The 18,727-nt window shown below is 43.0% G+C and overlaps 1 protein-coding gene across 1 annotated transcript; it reads right to left on the bottom strand.

The window, feature by feature from the left end:
• esyt1b (extended synaptotagmin-like protein 1b) lies at positions 1-18,427 on the bottom strand. The gene is made up of 49 exons (XM_052077301.1): positions 18,221-18,427; positions 17,755-18,130; positions 16,017-16,058; positions 14,385-14,519; positions 14,214-14,287; positions 14,052-14,124; positions 13,871-13,960; positions 13,641-13,696; positions 12,801-12,921; positions 12,545-12,721; positions 12,286-12,368; positions 12,059-12,107; positions 11,024-11,113; positions 10,824-10,919; positions 10,400-10,471; positions 10,229-10,315; positions 9,657-9,806; positions 9,466-9,576; positions 9,208-9,384; positions 9,027-9,112; positions 8,895-8,943; positions 8,523-8,612; positions 8,348-8,443; positions 8,170-8,241; positions 7,984-8,070; positions 7,346-7,492; positions 7,177-7,268; positions 6,919-7,093; positions 6,611-6,787; positions 6,377-6,459; positions 6,237-6,285; positions 6,069-6,158; positions 5,768-5,863; positions 4,970-5,041; positions 4,701-4,787; positions 4,483-4,629; positions 4,188-4,291; positions 4,038-4,125; positions 3,887-3,972; positions 3,683-3,800; positions 2,465-2,641; positions 2,074-2,156; positions 1,936-1,984; positions 1,749-1,838; positions 1,402-1,497; positions 1,242-1,313; positions 984-1,070; positions 727-873; positions 1-634 (listed from the first exon to the last, which is right to left on the bottom strand). The coding sequence occupies exons 2-49, from the start codon at positions 18,109-18,111 to the stop codon at positions 575-577; spliced, it is 4,992 nt and encodes a 1,663-aa protein (XP_051933261.1). The 5' UTR covers positions 18,112-18,130; positions 18,221-18,427; the 3' UTR covers positions 1-574.
• Between the last annotated feature and the right edge of the window lie 300 nt (positions 18,428-18,727).

Raw genomic sequence — 18,727 nt, forward strand, 5'->3', positions numbered from 1 at the left:
TGAGGCGCACAATATATATTTTAATCTTCCATCTTTCCATCTTCCAACACACACAAAAAATACTTGTGTAGTCGTTGCAAATATACACAACTCAAACTCCATTCAACTGATGCAAAAACAAGAAAAAAATGCAATCTTATAAAAAATATATATATTGAAGAGGCAACATCAAACCCAAGCAAGCAAGGTGCTGTGTTTTAAGTCAGATAGCAGGTTGCTAACACTGGAGTGGCGCTTTGAAGTGATACAACAAAATGTATATGCTCTTTGCACAACATAACATGTTTTCAAGCTTTTTCATTTTTCCATCAATCCTCCTGTATTTTTATTATTCTTCGATTTAAGTAAAGCTCTCCTCTAGTCCGTACCTAGTGCCTGATGGCTGTGTTATGAGCGTTTTGAGTGCTACGGCGTAAGTTAGCACAAAGAGTTCTAAGCTGGGGGCGTTTTGGCGCAGGCGAGCCTGCTACAGCGGCCTCTATTATATGAAAGTGGAGAGGATAAGGTATCAAGTGCAAGCTGCAGCCGTGCCGTGTTTGAGTGGTGATGTCATCAGCGTCTTTGTTACTCTGCTTCATCTCGCAGAAGGCAGAGTCCCACCAGTGATCATCTCCACCATTTTAGTCTCCAGAACCTATTAAAAGTGTAAAAACAAGCAACAGGAGATGGCCGCTAGTACACCACTGTCTGTGTTGCAGTAGACTGTGCGTTTGTTTTCATTCCCACCTTGAGTTCAAGCCTCAGCAGGACCTGGCTGTCGGGCGCCGCTCCATCCAGATGAAACCACTGATCCAGGACGAGCTGTGGCTGTGCCAGTAGCTCCCTTACGCAAACCACCAGAGAACCCATCGGCTGGTCCCAGCCGCTAGAGAACTGTCATGGCGAACAAATGAATTTCGACTTATCGTGAACATATAAAAGCAAATGTAACGTAATATTTTAAGTCAATGCCAAATGAACATAAATGATGGAACCGGCCTTACCTTGAGTACGAGCATCTGGTGTTGAGGGTCGCGCACAAGGAAGTAGAATGACTCACCCCACTGAGGATTGGTGCTACGGTCACATAGCTTGAGAAATAATGCAAAAGTAAAGACAGTGAGTATATTTTTGGGGAGCGATTTAACTCATTCACTCCCAAAGACGATTTTAAACGTCTTTTCAGACTTGGTCCAGAATTGGCTGGTACTGAATGAGTTCATCATTTCAGGGTACATTGCATCACGCTATGCGAGTCTCACCTGCGTTTTGTAGGTCGTGTCGCCAAGAACAAGCTCGGCTCCTGCTTTGGGCTCCTTTCCACTTTTCTTCAGCTGGAAAAAAAATGTACAACAAATGTTACTGATGGACAAGGCTTCGTGAGTCATTCAGAATGCATGGAGAGGCCAACCGGTAACTTACGGGTAAGGAGTGCGCTCGCTCCAAATGGACAAAGAGCAAAGCAGCAGAGGGGATGGCTTTGTTCTTAAACGACTGGAGAGACTGAAGCTGCAGTACCTGCACAACACATGCAACAAGTTTAGCACGGAATCAATTTTTCATTTGGTACTCCAGCACCATTATTTTGAAATGCAGCTTTGAAATATAACCACAATCATAATAATGACTCAGGGAAGGAATCACATTTCTACCATATTACATTGTACATAATGATATGAACACTGACTAAATAAAATATTACATTCGCATTACAGTAGCGAATGACTCGCATTGTCACCAGTCAACATTGTACCGAATAAAATCCAAACCTGGTGAAGTTGGGCGGAACGCGACACTGTCGGAACCCACTCCAGGATCAAGCGAAGCCGCCCGGACTTGACGTCCTTCAAAGTGTACCACTGCAACACAAGTTACGTTAGCTCCAGATGCAAGAGAAAGGGAGGGAAAAAATATATAGGCTAAAAAATACCAAAAAATAAATAAAACTTGACAAACCTGATCCGTGTACTGTGACCCGATAACCTCGCTGAGTTTAACACTGAACCTAAGCGATATGACAACATACATGTAATCAATTCTCATCTGTTACTTATTCTAAAGCCTCATACTGCTACGAGAACACATGACACAAACCTGCCCAGGAAATCGTCAGAATCAAAATCTTTATCGAAGGCTTCAAGTTGAATTTCCTGCGCACCGTGGCAGCTTAAAACCACCTGTAGAAGGAAAACAGAAAACATAAGTGCATGCTTAATATGACACCGATGCAAAGCTCAACGAATGAAACACAACCAAATCATTTAAAACGTGAACAAAAACATGAGTTGAAGCATCATAAAAATGTCTTGTGGTTTAATCACTTTTAATAAACTATTCATGTTAACTGAAATATAAAGTAATCTCATAATTAAGGAGTTAACATCAACCCTTATTGTCACTTTTAACCAATTTCAGACACTTTGAAATGTCTACGCTGTAGACGGAGTGTTAAAGAGGCTTCGTGACAAAGTTGATCCCCATTTACCTCATACATTTCGTTCCACGTTGGGTTGAGATTCTCCTTGACAACATGGCTCTTGAACGTAACCCCTCCGACGTTGATCTTGACGTAGGGGTCACTCTTGCCCTTCTTCAAACCCCCCATCAGGTTGTCCTTGGCAATCAGACTCCGGGCCTCCAGCAGGTGAATCCTCAGCAAGCCCTGCAACAAGTCCACAGCAGCCAATGATTAAACTGTATACAATCAAATATACAAAACTGAACATTAGTGGTATGTTTATTATCATTGTCTTAGCTATGATTTATAAAACAGAAACACTGTAAATTAAAAAAAAAAGGAAAACAAAAAGTACCAAGAAATATGAAATGAAAACGATATTTCTATCAGTTCATTAGTTACAAGACTACTTCCTGGTGCATGGCCTATGACAAAAAGAGGGGCGGAGCCATTGTGATTCAGAGGGGTGGGGCCTGGGTTGGGGGTAGTTTCCGTTGATGCAACAGAGATGCACCGGGTGAAAATAAATTCCTTTAGCTGCAGATCAAGATAGATTTTTTTATTTTGACATGTGCCCGACTATTGGATTGGATTGAATTGGATACAACTTTATTGTCAAATGTGATATAGCACAGATGAAATTTCTTCCCTCTCAAGACAACATAAAACAAGAGGAGCTGCTATTTTAGAGTCAAAATAACTGCTGTGCATTCAAGCAATGAAGTTCGATTGTTCACATTCGTGTAAATGCATTAAAAAGAAATATTAAAAACTCATTGTTAAAGAACACTTCTCAAAGCATGAATGAAGATCATAACTGAATCTCTTTTCTTAAAAAAAGTTTTCTTGATTACAGTTATGGTTGTTGCCTGTTTTATTTTTAAACAAGCAAAGTTCTCTTAAATATTTCTTTTGTCTTGCATAGAAAAGATGCAGGTACGATCCACACAATGGGCGGAAGGCGGTTTCACAATAGCAGCTCAAGAAAACTGGAAGTGGCCCAGTTGATTCACTGTGATTGGAAAAAGCCACGCGATGTTGATTCATCATCATGAGGAAAGGCAGTCGCGAAAATGTCAACGCGGTCTTATTTTTCAACAGCACATAGACACGCAACTTCAAAGGAACCTAATATTTGAAATTCGGCTTATATTTTAACATACTTCTTGAGAAAATAACTGAACAACTATTTAAAAGGACAATCACTGTGCCTGACTGGCTAATTATCGTCTACACCGGACCCACCTCAGTGCCAAAGCTCTGGCTTGGCATTGTGCGCTGTGCAGAAACATCAACTTTGGGCTTCAAGGGCTCAGCGGGAGAACCGGACACTGTGAAGTGGCCCTGGTCACCCAGACCAGCACTGCGCACACACACACAAAGTTAAAAACATCCATAAACGAGTTCAAAGTGCGGTCAGGAATCAAATGATGGATGTTACAAGCTTACTCATCCTGTATCTCCATGTCCTCTGGATGAACTTGAAGGTCTAATGGCGTTTGCTGCTCTTCCGCATCTGCTTGCTCCTCTACCAACTGAGGCGCAAGTGTGATGTGTGAAGGTGAAATGAAAGCGTCCTCAGCAATGTGCTCAGACTCACCGCAGCATCAGAGGGCTGAATTGTGAAGGATTCTGTCTCATCCTCTGCTGCTTCCGGGTAATTCTGGTGGCTGGTTACTGTAGCGGGACTGACGAAACACACGTGTGTACATTTGTTTTTAGCCTGCGAAACGCAAATTAAAACACTCACTCGTCTAATGGCGGCCTTGAGGCATCTTCCTCCTTCTCAGTGGCTGTCTTCACTGAAGCGAGACCACAAGGCTGTGGGGATTCAGTCATCCTTGGGTTGAATATCTGTTCGCAAAAATGTTTAAAAAAAGGACACAAGTTATTATTCTGTGTTGCAGAAACTGCTACAAGTTTGGGTATGATTTTAGAGTAAACGACCCTCTAAACACGTTGGATTATTCTGTTTACAATTGTGTGACCTGCACAGCGCATGGTACCGATACCGATATGATCGAGAAATGATGATATTCGCCCACCTTCAGTTCAGCCCTGAGTAGGATCTCACTTTCGGGCAAGGCTCCATCCAGAGGCAACCACTCATCCAGGACCAGCTGAGGTTCTGACAGCAGCTCTTTAACAGGAATCACCAGTGAGCCCATCGGCTGGTCCCAAGCACTGGATAACTACAGGCAAAATATCACAAGAGTACACTTAGCGAGAGACCGTATGCTTTCAAGATAATGAGTATTTTTACCTTGATGACGAGCATCTCCTCAGTAGGGTCACGGACCAAAAAAGAGAATGCTTCGTTCCACTCAGGGGACCTTGTGCGATCACAAACCTTCACGCGGGTAGAAGTTCGGTCAATTAAAGTAGGCGCGAACCACATGAATTAACTCCCTATTATTAACTTGCTTGTGGTAGCATATTCTGCTTTATTTGTCTCATAAAATTTTGTGAAACCTAACTGTGGTAAACTGAGTTGTGTCACCGATAACTAGTATAATACATGACTTGGCTTACCTTAGTTTTGTAGGTTGTGTTACCAAAAACAAGCTCAGCCCCAGCCTTTGGCTCCTTGCCACTTTTCTTAAACTGGACGCAAAGGAAAACAAATTGCTTTAAACATCAGTGTTTATGAGGTAAATGTTTTAAAGGATGCAACATGCCCATTTTTTAAAAATATACTAAAACTAGTGCTGTCAAATTATTAAAATATTTAATCGCGCCTAAATGTATAAATGTCATAGTTAACTCATAATTAATCGCACTTAATCACACATTTTTATCTATTCTAAATTTCCTTTGATTTCTTTTCGTCCTATTTTTCCCCATTTTAATGCTCTCATCAACATTGAATCGTGGATCAGTTTTCCTTGTGCAAAATGCAAATATTTACTGAAACAACAAGTTCGATTTTCAATTTTACAACAACATTTTTCACTTGGAGCAGCTATTTAAACTTGGGAGTACATTTGATTATTTTAGCGCAACGTAACACCCGCTGTGACGTGGTGCCGCATTAATCTCGCGATAAAAAAAATCCTGTTAAAACGTATTTAAATTAATGCCAACAATAAACTGACAGCACTGAAACACAACTAAAATCTAATTAGATTCTGAACAGGTATTTGTATGTCAAGTAAATGATGACGATTTTGGAATGGCAAAAAAAAAAAAAAATCTTCTTCACATCGGTGCCATTATTTATAATACAGAGGACCCCCGTGTATACTCGCAGTTCGGCACTTGTGGACTGGGCATCCATAAAAGAATATATTATCGGAGAGAAGCTCTTTGTCATGTGAAGAGGTGACTCACAGGCAATGAGTGTGCTCTGTCCACATAGACAAAGAGCAGAGCCGCAGAGGGAACGGAATTGTTCTTGAATGATTGCAAGGACTGCAGCTGCATCACCTGAAAAAATACATAGACTTTACAGTATCCAAAATATAGTTGTCATGGGTCACGGAGGGGATTCAGAGGTGACAAAATCGGTTAAAACCTGGCATATATAAATAATTGTTTTTAAAAAAGGCTTTATTTTATCGCCACTGACAATGTTGGAAATAACAATTTAGTAATATGCACGTGTAGCATGAGCACGGCGGGATGTTCTTACTTTGTCCAGGGTGCCATTGTGGGACACTGTTTGAACCCACTCAATTATGAGACGGACGCGACCGGACTTAACGTCACTCAGAGTGTACCACTGCAAAAATAAGCAAACGTTTACTGAGTGAAAACGAATTCAACATCTTCAAAAAAGCAAGCTGGGTGTCTAACTCACCTGGTCCGTGTACTGGGAGCGAATGATGTCTGCCATACTGACGTTAAACCTGTTGACAGTCATTTAGTGATTGCGCGTGTGTGACAGTGTATGAAGTGTGCTGAGGGGTCTTGCAGACTTTTGCTCCATCACATCCTCACCTTCCTAAAAAGTCATCTTTGTCCATGTCTTTGTCATACAGCTCCACGCGGACGTCCTGTCCCGCCTGAGGCCGCATCACCACCTGGTGGGAACCCACAGGGTAGAGAACCGGTCCCATATAAAAGGAAGGAACCCTTTTGATTTCATATTCTGAAAATATATCCACATGATGTAAAAAGAAAACAAAAGCTCCTGTTAGGATAACCTTTTTTATCTCAACTCATGCTAAGCACCTGGTACATCTCATTCCAGACGGGGTTGAGATTCTCCTTGACAACGTTGCTTTTAAATGTGGTCTCTCCGATGGTGATCTTTGCGTAGGGGTCACTCTTGCCCTTCTTCAAACCCCCCATCAGGTTGTCCTTGGCGACCAGATCCTGAGCCTCCATGAGGATGATTCTCATTAGCCCCTAAAACATTTTGGAAAAGTTATCCCAGGAAAAAAAAAGGGAAGCATTTTTCGTCTGTTTTTCACTTCCTTGTCTCAATACTTTTGTCCATTAAAAAAAATACAAAATCATGATGTCATGAATGACATTACCTCATTGGCAAAGCTAACGTCTGGTGAAGTATGAGGAGGTTTCACCGCAGCAGGACTTGATGCTTCTTCGTTGGTATCTTTCTTCACATCAGCGATGGGCGTTTTTACTTCAACTTCGTCGTGCATCATCACTTGCGGCACGAGAGTTTCTATAGGGGGATCCACTGAACTTGACCTAAAAAGACACACTTAGCATCAGAGGCGGAGGAAATTGATTCGATCTGTGATGAGACTTTCTGGATACGCAGAGTGACTCACTTTTGGATTAGAACGGGCTCACGTTTTTGCTGATCGGGAAAGGGTTTTGCTTCTTTCAAACTGGCACCAGGACACTTACTTGGGATTAGCATCTGCAATCGTGAAAAACAATAGGAAGTTTTGAAAGACGTCATATTTGAAGAACTTATACGGATAAAATATCTCCTACCTTAAGTTCAGCCCGAAGAAGAATTTGACTCTCGGGGGAGGCTCCGTCCAGATGGAACCACTGATCCAGGACCAGATCAGGCTCGGCCAGCAGTTCCTTGATGGGAACCACTAAGGAACCCATGGGCAATGTCCAGCTGTGGGAGAGCTGGAGAAATATAAATGTTAGCACTCAAGTTCGAGTAGCTCCGGTGAGGGAGGAACAATGTAATGAGCAGCAGTGGAACTGCCAGTGAGGAGTTTTAAGGTCCAAGAGAACAAAAAACGGCTGCAAATCAATTGGGGGTTGGTTTGAGTGATTGCTAGATGGAAAACCAGATCTTTCCTAAACTCTGCCACGGTGCCAACAAACCAAGGTTATTATACTTAACGCAAACTAACTAATTAATGTTCACGTTCGTGCGATAAAATAAGAATGAAAATGCCTTAAAAAAAACTAAAAGCAAAGAAGGCTAACTCTAATAACCAATTAAAATGAACAGATTTTTTTAAAAGTCAGAACGAAATATAAACTTGTGGATAATGAAAATTGAAAAAAAAAAAAAAAGATTCTATAACTGATTCGTATGATGATGACAATTAAGCCCACTGAGCGGCAGTTGAACACTTTTGGAAAGATTTACTGTTTGTCCGACTGACCTTGACAAGAAGAATATCCTCTCTGGGGTCACGGACCAAGAAGCAGAAGGCCTCATTCCATTGGGGCGATATAGAGCGATCGCACACCTGCAGTGGAAATGAAAGACTTAGTCGGGGATGTCATTCAATTGGTTATTATTGCGCTCTCGACAGCATTTTCAACCCAAAGAGGAGGAGGTGTCTTACGGTAGTTTTACGGGACATTTCTCCAAGAACTATCTGTGCTCCCACTTTTGGCTCCTTTCCACTCTTCTTCACCTGTTGATTTATCAATCATGGGTATTAATAAACCAAGAGGACGTGTCTAAACGTGTGTATCTACTGTTACGTTCTCCTTCACAGATCCATCGTCCCATAAACTTACTGGTAAGCCATCAGCCTGTTCGATGAAGACAAACAGAAGACCCGCGGACGGAACCGCCTTGTTCTGGTAGGACTGCCTGGAATAGAACTGAAGGACCTGAAGAGACAGAAGAGAGCAAATGAATCGCCATCATTATTATTTTCACCACGGCACTGCTTCTGTTTCAAATACCGACCTGATCCACTTGGTCTGCTTCTGAAACCGTTGGAACCCATTCCAGTACCAGGTGAACCCGACCGGACTTGACATCATTGAGAGAGTACCACTGATTCATGAATGAAAACACACACACACACATTTTAATACCGCTGCAACTGGGTGTGCTGAAAATAAGGGCCAGTGTGAGCTATTCTCTCATGATTTCGATTTGGGGTTATTTATTTATTACTATTTTTCTAAAACCAAATCCATTTGGTTTTCATGAGGGTCACGCGACTCCAATAGCTTATCCCAGCTGACATCTGGCGGGAAGCGGGGTACACCCTTGGACAGTTAGAGGGCACTCATACCTATTTCCAAGCAAAATAACATACGTGTGCGTTTGTACCTGATCAGTGTACTGAGAATCAATGATGTCCTTGAGATTGATCTTGAGCCTTTATTTGGGGGGCAAAGTGAGATTAGTTTCCGCCCCTAATTAGTCACTGAATGCTCATCAGTACATATAAGATGGCACTACCTTCCCATGAAATCATCCTTCATGTCCATGTCTTTATCCAACACCTCCAGATTTAGCTCCTGACCGGGCAACTGTGTCAAAATCACCTGAGGAAGGAAAAAAAAATAGTTGATTGTATATCAAATGTGTGTGATCATGATCATGTAAGGGTTCCTTCAACCGATTCCGGGCATTTATTTACCTCATACATCTCATTCCAGGTGGGGTTGAGATTGGCCTTGATGACTTCGCTTGTGAATGTTTCCCCGCCGATATTGATCTTGACATAAGGGTCACTTTTGCCTTTCACCATGCCCCCCATCATGTTGTCTTTGGGAACAAGGTTCTGCCCGGCCAGCAGGTGGATTCTGAGCAGCCCCTGCAAAAACAAGTGATAAAGAATTAGCAGAATGAGGGGTGAGACATCGGCGCGTAGGACCAGGACCAGCTCTATCGTTACCTCGGTGGCAAAGCTGGAGTGAGGAGAGGTCTCCTGGGGTAACTGTTTGCCTCCAGATTCCAGGTGAGATGACACATCAGATGTAATATGTTCTTCATCTAACCACAGCATCTACAATGTGTGGAAGAACACTTTCACGTGGACCTTTCTGATGCGTAATCGCGGTCCAACTTAACAAGATGTTCATTTACCCTGAGAACTGCATTAATATAAATGCGACTGGCTGATCCAGAGTTGTCCAACTGGAACCACTGGTCCAGAGAGAGGCCAGAAGTGGACAGCAAGCGAGAGAGAGGGATGGTCAGGCTGCCCAGTGTCTGCACACGGTCAACATCCTTCACCTGGTTCAACCCAGTTGAAAGACAATCATCAATGATTATGAACAGTTTCAATCAGTGCTTATGCATGCATCATTTGAAATTGAAGATATTCTGAAAAGAATGGAGTGGGCTCAATAACCCAAATCAGAGCTAGGGGAGGTTGGCTTCAGATAAACGGAAAGTATCATTCAAGCTATCCCTCTACTAACTCCAAGGAAATTGGTTATGTGTGTATGTTTTTTTTTTGCAATACATTGAGCTAACAGGCTAATTAACAACAACAACAACAAAATATCAATCAAAATATTGGCCCTGTGCTTGGCCGTGCTTATTACAGCTTATTACAGCATTATTACATATATAAAGTCACTTGCATTCGATCTCATTAGGTTGCGCAGGCGAACCTAAATACTGTGAAGATAAAGCAGCGTATGAAAGGTTACCTGGATGTCAATATCCTGTTTGCGTGGATCCTGGATAAAAAAAGTAAATGCTTCTTCCCACTCTGGATCGACCGTTGTGTAACACGTCTTCAAACGATAACAAACAGAAGAAGTTAGAGTCAGAGGGCCAATAAATGTAGCATAATAGTTGGCATTGTGATTTCGGTTAACCTTGCTCTCCCTGGTGATGTCTTGCACAGATAACTGCACCATGGGGTTGGGCTCTTTATTCCCTTTTTTCATCTACAAAAATGAAATATTGTTTTTTTTATGAATAAATAATAGAGCATGTGACTTGTATGAATGAAACATTTGGGGAAAAAAGTGTGGAAATCCACCAGCAACTTGTATACAAGGAAGCAAGCATTCTATGAGTCACATCTAAGGAGGCAAACGGCTACATTAAGACCACAATGAGTTCCACACATTTTGTCACGGGAGGAGGGGCTAAAAGTAGCCACACTCTCGTCTGTGTTTGCGAGCGGGGTGAGAGGTCACGGGAACAACTGTGTGGAATCCCCGACAGATGGCAAAGAGCGGCGACGTCGTAACCACACAGGAAGCAACCGTGAGCCGTGCGAGCGAGTTGACTCACTGGAAGCGCCTCGGCCTTGTCGAGATAGACCACCAAAATGGCGGAAGAGGGCGGGTCGGCCGTCTTACTGGTCACGCTCTCGTTCCTTTTCAGGATCTGGAATGAGAGAGAGTTCCAGGGACGGTTTCTTAGCTACATTGTGATTACAGTGAAAAGAAAAAGACAAGACATCCGGCATACGATGCACAAAACGAGCTCACCTGTTCGAGTCGATCAGTGGTAGGCATCAAAGCCAACCACTCCAGTTTAAGATGGACCCGACCTGAAGGAGTATCTTTCAAAGGGAACCACTGAGGACACGAGAACATAATGAGACCACTTTGCATAATCCTACAATGATCAAAACTATTGCAGATGTATAAATGTAACATGTTTGTTATTGTTTTTGTTGAGTTTGCAATCTTGGAACTGAGAGTTTACTGAAGAATTTAACCACAACTACGAGCATGTGGCTAATTCTATAACTCGGTGGTGGCCTCGGCCATCCATTATGGCATTGTCTGCTGGTCAGGCAGCATCTCAGCCCGGGACAGAAAGAGACTGGAGCGACTGGTCAGGAAGGCCAGTTCTGTCCTGGGTTGCTCCCTTGACACTCTGGAGGAGGTGGGCAACAGAAGGATGCTAACTAAGGTAAAAGCTATGATGGCCAGTCCCTCCCACCCCCTCCAGCCCGCCCTGACAGCACTTGGTAGCTCCTTCAGCCAGAGACTGTTACACCCGCGCTGCAAGAAGGAGAGATACCGACGCTCGTTCCTACCGACTGCTGTCAGGCTGATGAATAAAAAATAACAATCATAATAATAATAATAATTAAATGATGTGAAGGAAAATTGTAAATAGTACTGCGATTTATCCATTTTGTGTTCATATTGCATTTAATTGAAAGATGTTTGTTGTTTTTTTCTCTTTCTTCTTTCTTCTTTCTACATACATTCTTGCTGCTGGAGGCTGTAAATTTCCCCAGTGTGGGACGAATAAAGGATATCTTATCTTATCTTATCTTATCTTAATTACATGAATAAATAATCATAAACATATTGTTAGTTTACTCCAGGTACTCATCTGACAGTGTCAAATATATTTGGAAAGACTGTCTCAGGAAATTTGGCAATGGTCAGGTTTCTGTTATGTAACATCTTATTGACAAACAACCACCTAGCAAGCCTCGCATCTTAATGCTATTAATAAGGAAATATTCCAAAATGAGAACAAAACCAAAATCAGCATTTTCTTACATTATCAACAGCGATGGACTTCTTCACAATACCCAAATCCAATTTGGTCCTACGTGGAAGAAAAAAATAATAATAAATGAGGGCATTAATGAAACAAATCCGTGGGGGGGGGGGGGGGGGGGGGGGGGGCAAAGATGCGAATATCTCATCACAGAGAGCTTGAAATGCATGACACTAAACACACAAACACAAATTACAACAGAGGAATATGAATGCTACACATATACCTGCCCAGGAAATCATCCTGATCTGGATCTTTGTCATAAACTTCCACCTCCAGTTCCTGACCAGGCACTTCATGGACTATCACCTGGTGCGCCGGACACAAGTACAAAGAAATGCATACAGACAAAATGGTTGGGAAATGGCAGTGGGGTCACACTGAATGAATGAAAATGGAACATTGAAAGTCAGGCACATGTGTCCGGGGTGGAATGATAGTGAGTGAACGTTGCGATGTAATCGTAAGCCCTCGATGTTCCTTACCTCGTACATCTCTCCCCACTTGGGTGAGTCTGTGTTGTCAAAGTGGTGGGATGTGAACATCTGAGGACCCACCCGCAATATGGCGTAGGGGTCTGACAAGCCCGCCATAACCCCTTTCACATAGCTGTCCTTTGCGGCGAGATTCTGGGCCTCCACGAGGTGGATGCGCACCACACCCTTTGGGATGATAAGGAGAGCGTTTGATACGACGGATGTGGGATGTATGGTCACCAGTTGCTGTGTACTGCATCGTTACCCTGGGCAAAGGGGAGCGAAGATGCGCCACGTGCAGGTTTGGAACCAGGGGCACGACCAGACGGTTGGGCAGCACCAAGAAGGAAGCGATGGCATCCATGATCATGCTGTCGGACATGACGCTGAAGACAAAGACAGAGGAAGCGTTCCACTGGCATGATAACAACGTCACCGTAATATATTAAAAACGATATGGTAAAAAGCTGCATAATGACAATAGAACGGTTTCTATCACCTGCATAATGAACACAACACCAAAGATTAGTGAAGTTGAATTTGCTCATTTGATGCATAAAAGGTTCTGTGAGCATGAATAATATTCATTCATTCATTTTCTGATCCGCTTGATCCTCACTAGGGTCGCGGGGGGTGCTGGAGCCTATCCCAGCTGTCTTTGGGCAGTAGGCGATGGACACCCTGAACCGGCTGCCAGCCAATCGCAGGGCACACAGAGACGAACAACCATCCGCGCTCACACTCACACCTAGGGAAAATTTGGAGTGTTCCATCAGAATGCCATGCATGTTTTTGGAATGTGGGAGGACACCGGAGTACCCGGAGAAAACCCACACATGCACAGGGAGAACATGCCAACTCCACTCAGGAAGGCCGGAGCCTGGATCGAACCCACGACCTGTGCACTATGAGGCCGACCTGCTAACCACTGGGCCGCATTCATAAATAATAATAATTAATAATAATCATCATCAATAGGTCGGGTTAAATATCCCGTTGTCAGTAAAAACACATCACTAAAGTAATCATCTTATTTGCCCGGTTAAATGAAGCTATTTCTCACTTTTAATATTGTGAGAACAAGATAAAGCCGAGCATGACTCACTTCAGTCCAGGAATATCCAACAAGTTAGTCAGTCCAGTCCAGTTGATATCCAGTTTCTGGGACAACATAAATAAATGTATGAGAGACATAAACAAATATTGCAAATCAATCAAGATGGGAGTCAATAGTCGAACAATACGAAGCCACAATACTCCCAAGAGAGGGTTTGGGGGAGGGGTGTGGAACAAGAAAAGGACAAATAAAAGGGGAATGCAGATAGATGAACCTACAGGTCTGCGGATGAAGAACATGGTGACCGCACCCACAATGGGCACGTCTCCGATCAGAGGCTCCAGAATGACTCGCATCATCCCGTTCAACTACGTTGACACAGAAGGGGAAAGAAATGTGACATCTGCGTGGAGATTCCGTCAATCGTGGCACACAATCCTCCTCATGATGATGACTCACTTGTATTCCCTTTACTCCAGCTTTGCAGAAGTATCTCTTAACTTCCACATTGATCTCCACGTTGCCAACGTAGCTAAGAGGAACATGTCACCCACATTTTGTTTTTGGAGCATTTTAAAATATGTGATCAGAACTGCCCGAGAGCGTGAGGTAACATTTTACCTGATGTAGAGATCAAGCAGGACCTGTCGCTTGTCATTCTCTGTGTGTGCCTTGATCCCGACCACCTTCATGGGCTGCAGGAAAACAGAGCATTGACGTTAGTTCAACAGGTCTAAATCATAGCATCAAAGCAAAAAAAAAAAAAAAAAAAGAAACAAGAAAAGACGTCACCTTGTCGCCCATGTCCACTTTGGTAAAACTGAGCGTCTGGAGGTGGCTGCTTGAGGCTCGGATAGACGGAGCGATGGTCTCCACCAGGAGCTTCTCGAGGTACTGGCCCACAAAGGGCCACACCTGCTGCAGCACCTACAACAACACACATTTGGCATTTAGAAAGTGCATTTTGTATTTCCTTGGGTAGTCTCTGTGTGATATTGAAATTGGCTTGAGGAACTGAAATCTTTGCATTGATAAATATGCAAAGAACACAGAAAGCAGGAAGAGGGCCGAGACTATTTCACAGCAATGTATAGTGACAATGTTAAATTATAGCAAACTGTCATTTTTTTCAGTGGTATGCTTTAAAAAGATAGCAAATATTGACAAAAATGTAAGGGGTGTAATCACTTTTGTGAGATATTCTATGATGTATTTTCCTGTGTCAGAATTTGATTTCAACTGCTATCTGGAAGTGTATTTGTGTCAAGCAGGAAATCACGACGATAATTCTTTCCGCTTTGTAGCCAGAGGATGCAGCTTCAGGTTTTTATAGTGCATTCATAAAAATATGCACAAAAAATAATCTAAAACTCACCCTAAGATACCAATATTTACTTTATTTTTATTTTTTGGTCATTGCTACAGTGTCAGTGCAATGGTGATGCGGTTCATTGGATCATAAAGATTGCTTTTTCCCCCAATATTTTCACTGTCCTGCAGCTAAATGAGTAAATGATCAAAAAGCAGATTTTGCATCAATAATAAACACACCGTTTGATGAATGCCTCTCCAAATTGAGCATTACAATTTGTAAAGGTGTAACTTCTTAACAGAGCTAGTGAATCTCCTTAGAGGTCCTAATGTTGTGGTAAGTCAGTGCATGTGTTCAAAACACTAGCTCAACAAAAAAGGAGGTAGCAAATGTCAGTATTCACTCTGCAAATTGAGCGTGTGTGCCCCTTTTGAGTTAAAAAAAAAAGCAGCTGACTCCTTATAACCAAACATGACCAACTCAACGTTGTCTCATGGTGTGACTGCTCCTGTTGCCATGAAAACACATTCTAGTCCCCACAGGGGAAAGAATGAGAAGCAGGCGCAAGTTTGGGTTGTGTGTTGGTCTGTGTGACTTTTGTAAAAGGTTGGCAACAACTGGCATAAGTGGAGAATGAGTCATCAGATGCCTGCTCACATGAAGGTCTCCATGTACTAGTTGCACACTCAAAACTCCACTTTGTCTGCCCCAAACATCTTGTGATCCTATTAGCCTGGTTGATGTGATTTTTCTATGACATTATAATCAACAAAAAGTGGAGATGAGGGCAGGGAGAGCGTTTGAACAAAGCCGGCTGTTTTGAGTTTCTTCATGTTGAGGGATGCTCCTCCCCTCTTCCTGTGAGCAGGGCCGCAGTAAAATGGAAATGTTGAGTGGGTTGACTGGCACGAATGCTGTACTGCTGCTGCGTTTGCTATACAGCCCGCGTGGCTGCAACAGCAGAGGGGGTGTCGCCTTCGCTGTCTGCAACATGGCTGCAGCCATAAGCAAGCGTCACATGTCGATGCAGAAGCGTCACTCAGCACAGCAGCTGCGTTTGTTCCCGTGTGTGCTTTCATGAAAAAAACCCCAAACAAACAGACTATTTTTACCTTATTCAGCCATTCTACTTTCTCAACGTCTGGAAAGTTGACCTGTGGTGAAGAAAAAAAAAAGGACATACTCTGGTTAAATTGTGTTTAGGTACATAAGTATTGCTTTGCATTGTTGACTGAGATCAAATCGAAGAGTCCAAAACACTGACTTAAAGAAGTTTAAATTGCAGAATTTTATATAAGGTGTCGCTTAAGTCTTTAAATCAGGGGTCCCCAAACTTTTTTCTGTGAGGGCCACATAACTTTTCCCTTCTCTGATTGGGGGGGGGGGGGGGGCGGTGTCAGTTTGTAACAGAAAATGTGTGACGATCATAGGGGAGCTTAAAAAATTTATTGTTTTCCAGAAAGCCACACACAACCAAATAACCCTTTCCAGGTTCTTTACAGAAAAAAAGTCAGGGAACAAATAATAACACTATTAATTAAATAAATAATACCTAAATAACCCTCTCTGAGTTCTTCACAGAAAAAAACGGGAAATAAATAACTAAATAACCCTCTCTGAGTTCTTCACAGAAAAAAACGGGAAATAAATAATAACTAAATAACTCTCTCTTAGTTCTTCATAGAAAAAAAAGCCATGGAACATTAACTTTCTGTTGTGCCATGCACAATCTTAACAGATAAAAGTTCAGCTCAGTTGTCAGAGCAGAATCTCTCTGACACATATGAGCAGTCTCTTATTAAAGTTCTTGAGTTCCTTCCTTATAATCCTTTTGTAGGTTCCAGTAGGCTTGTAGACACCGCTGTTTGCAGTTAGGGGGTTTTGGGGGTGTTTTTAACACAGTAACGGGTCAACAGGAGGGTTAGAGGGCCGGGCCAAATGTGCTGACGGGCCGTATCCGGCCCGCAGGCCGTAGTTTGGGGACCGCTGCTTTAAATTGTCCTTGTGTGAATGATTTGTTTGCCTGTGCCCTGTGATTTACTGGTGACCAGTCCAGCGTATACCCCTGTCCATAGTTTGCTAGGTTAGGCTCCAGCTCACCTGCAACCCACGCCCTGGCGCTATAGAAAACAGATGGATGAATTTAGAAATGCAAATTGTATTACAAACGTTTCTCAGTGAAATACACTGCAGATGACGGTGCACCAAACATAGTGACTGGTGCAGATCTATTTCCCAAGTTACCAGTAATCATTGTTGCGGCAGCGCTTCTATTAATCACGTTTAATACCTTCGTGTTTCTTAATACAAAGTCAACTGAATAAAAATACTGTCAAGAAATGTTATATTTATCACAGAGTAAGTCATTGTTATGTAACTTAAAGAACTGCTCAGTTAACACTTTTGCCATCGTGCATTTCATATATGCCGAGGAGAAGCCTTCGTGTGCACATGATCATTTCTCAGTATGCTTCATGCATTCTGTCTGTTTGCCAACACAATCGTGGAAAACCACACGGGAAGTATCCACAAGGACCTCACTCAGCTGGGTGTGGCCTCACAGAAGAACTTGTGGCAAGCTGCATGTCCATTTTGGGCTTATGCTGTCAGGATGCACTGGCAGATGCATGGATTCCACTGTCGGTCAATGAATCATTTAAAACTTCTAAAATCTTGCAATCGCCCGCTTGATTATGAGAGTGATGTCAAAAGTATCAAACTGTTTTATTCTGTACAGTAAGTCAAATGCTGTGCGGCTGCCCTGAGTGTTTTCTCTGCGCGTTGTTTTTGTTTTGCTACTGTACGTCGTGCAATTCAATAAAACCGACATGTGAGCGGGACACGTCTTACCCACGCAGGAAGATCTCGCTTTATTTTGGACATTTTCAAGCTGCCGAACTCCTGTTCGTCGCCGAGCAGTTGCATGGCCGACCTGAGCCTCTCTTCTTTGGCCTCGCGAGCGTGCTTCCATCCCGTGTACACCATCATACCGCAAACCAGCAGGCTAGTGCTGACCCGGTAGTAGCCAGCCAGGTAGACGGGTAGCAAAGCTCCCAGGCACTTCCCAAAAGTCCACAGCACCGCCACGGCATTAATCCCCTGGCCCCGGGGATGAGGTTGTACTTCGCTTCCGTGACTCGGCGCGCTCATTTCGGGCTTGTCTGGGCCCGAACCCTCGGCGACTTTCGGCTCCACTTCACTCTGCATTCTCCCTTAAGTCTTTGAACTGACGGATAAATGTCGTAATAAACAACGTCTTAAACAAAAAGCCGTTAAAAAGCGTTTTTTTAAACCGACTTAATCCGCCGACATTTACCTCAATGCGTCAGGCAATCGTTCAAGTAAAAGTACGAATATCCAGATTGTCGCTGTAATTCATTTAAGGTGCGAAATTCATATTTAAGGCGACTGCTAAATCCGCCTGGTTGAGGTGGTTTTGCGGTAGGTTTTGCACAAGTCGCTATGAGTTCTGCTCCCCTCTCTTTACCATTCCCGTTATCTCGACGAAAACACGCCCACTGGAATGAAATGTGCATCCTTGACTCCTTTCTGGTCCCAGGACTGAACCAAACCATGCTAAAAACCACTTGAGCGATCGTCTGCAGTTTGGAGCTATATTTTAAAATTCACTAAATGCATATTATAATGCTTCGGGAACACTCGACAAGAATTCTCGACTTGGTAATGTTAATGCGTAGCTTCAGACGCAAACTGGTGCATTTGGAGAGAATTGCACCGTTGCGTAGTATGATCTCCACATTTTGCCTGTCAAACCACAAAAGACGCGTTAAAAATAAAGCGAGCATTTCTTTAAGGCACCTCG

Source organism: Hippocampus zosterae, chromosome 9 (assembly GCF_025434085.1).
Source record: "Hippocampus zosterae strain Florida chromosome 9, ASM2543408v3, whole genome shotgun sequence".
In the NCBI taxonomy this organism is placed as follows: domain Eukaryota; kingdom Metazoa; phylum Chordata; class Actinopteri; order Syngnathiformes; family Syngnathidae; genus Hippocampus; species Hippocampus zosterae.

What these genes read in the sequence shown, in the direction of transcription:
- esyt1b (XM_052077301.1), bottom strand. Translation starts at nt 18,111, where the DNA reads ATGCAGAGTGAAGTGGAGCCGAAAGTCGCCGAGGGTTCGGGCCCAGAC. An exon ending in AACAGGATATTGACATCCAG is followed by an intron (nt 9,807 to 10,228) that starts GTAACCTTTCAT and finishes GGGTTGAACCAG; the next exon opens with GTGAAGGATGTTGACCGTGT. An exon ending in CGTGGAACGAAATGTATGAG is followed by an intron (nt 2,157 to 2,464) that starts GTAAATGGGGAT and finishes TTCCTTCTACAG; the next exon opens with GTGGTTTTAAGCTGCCACGG.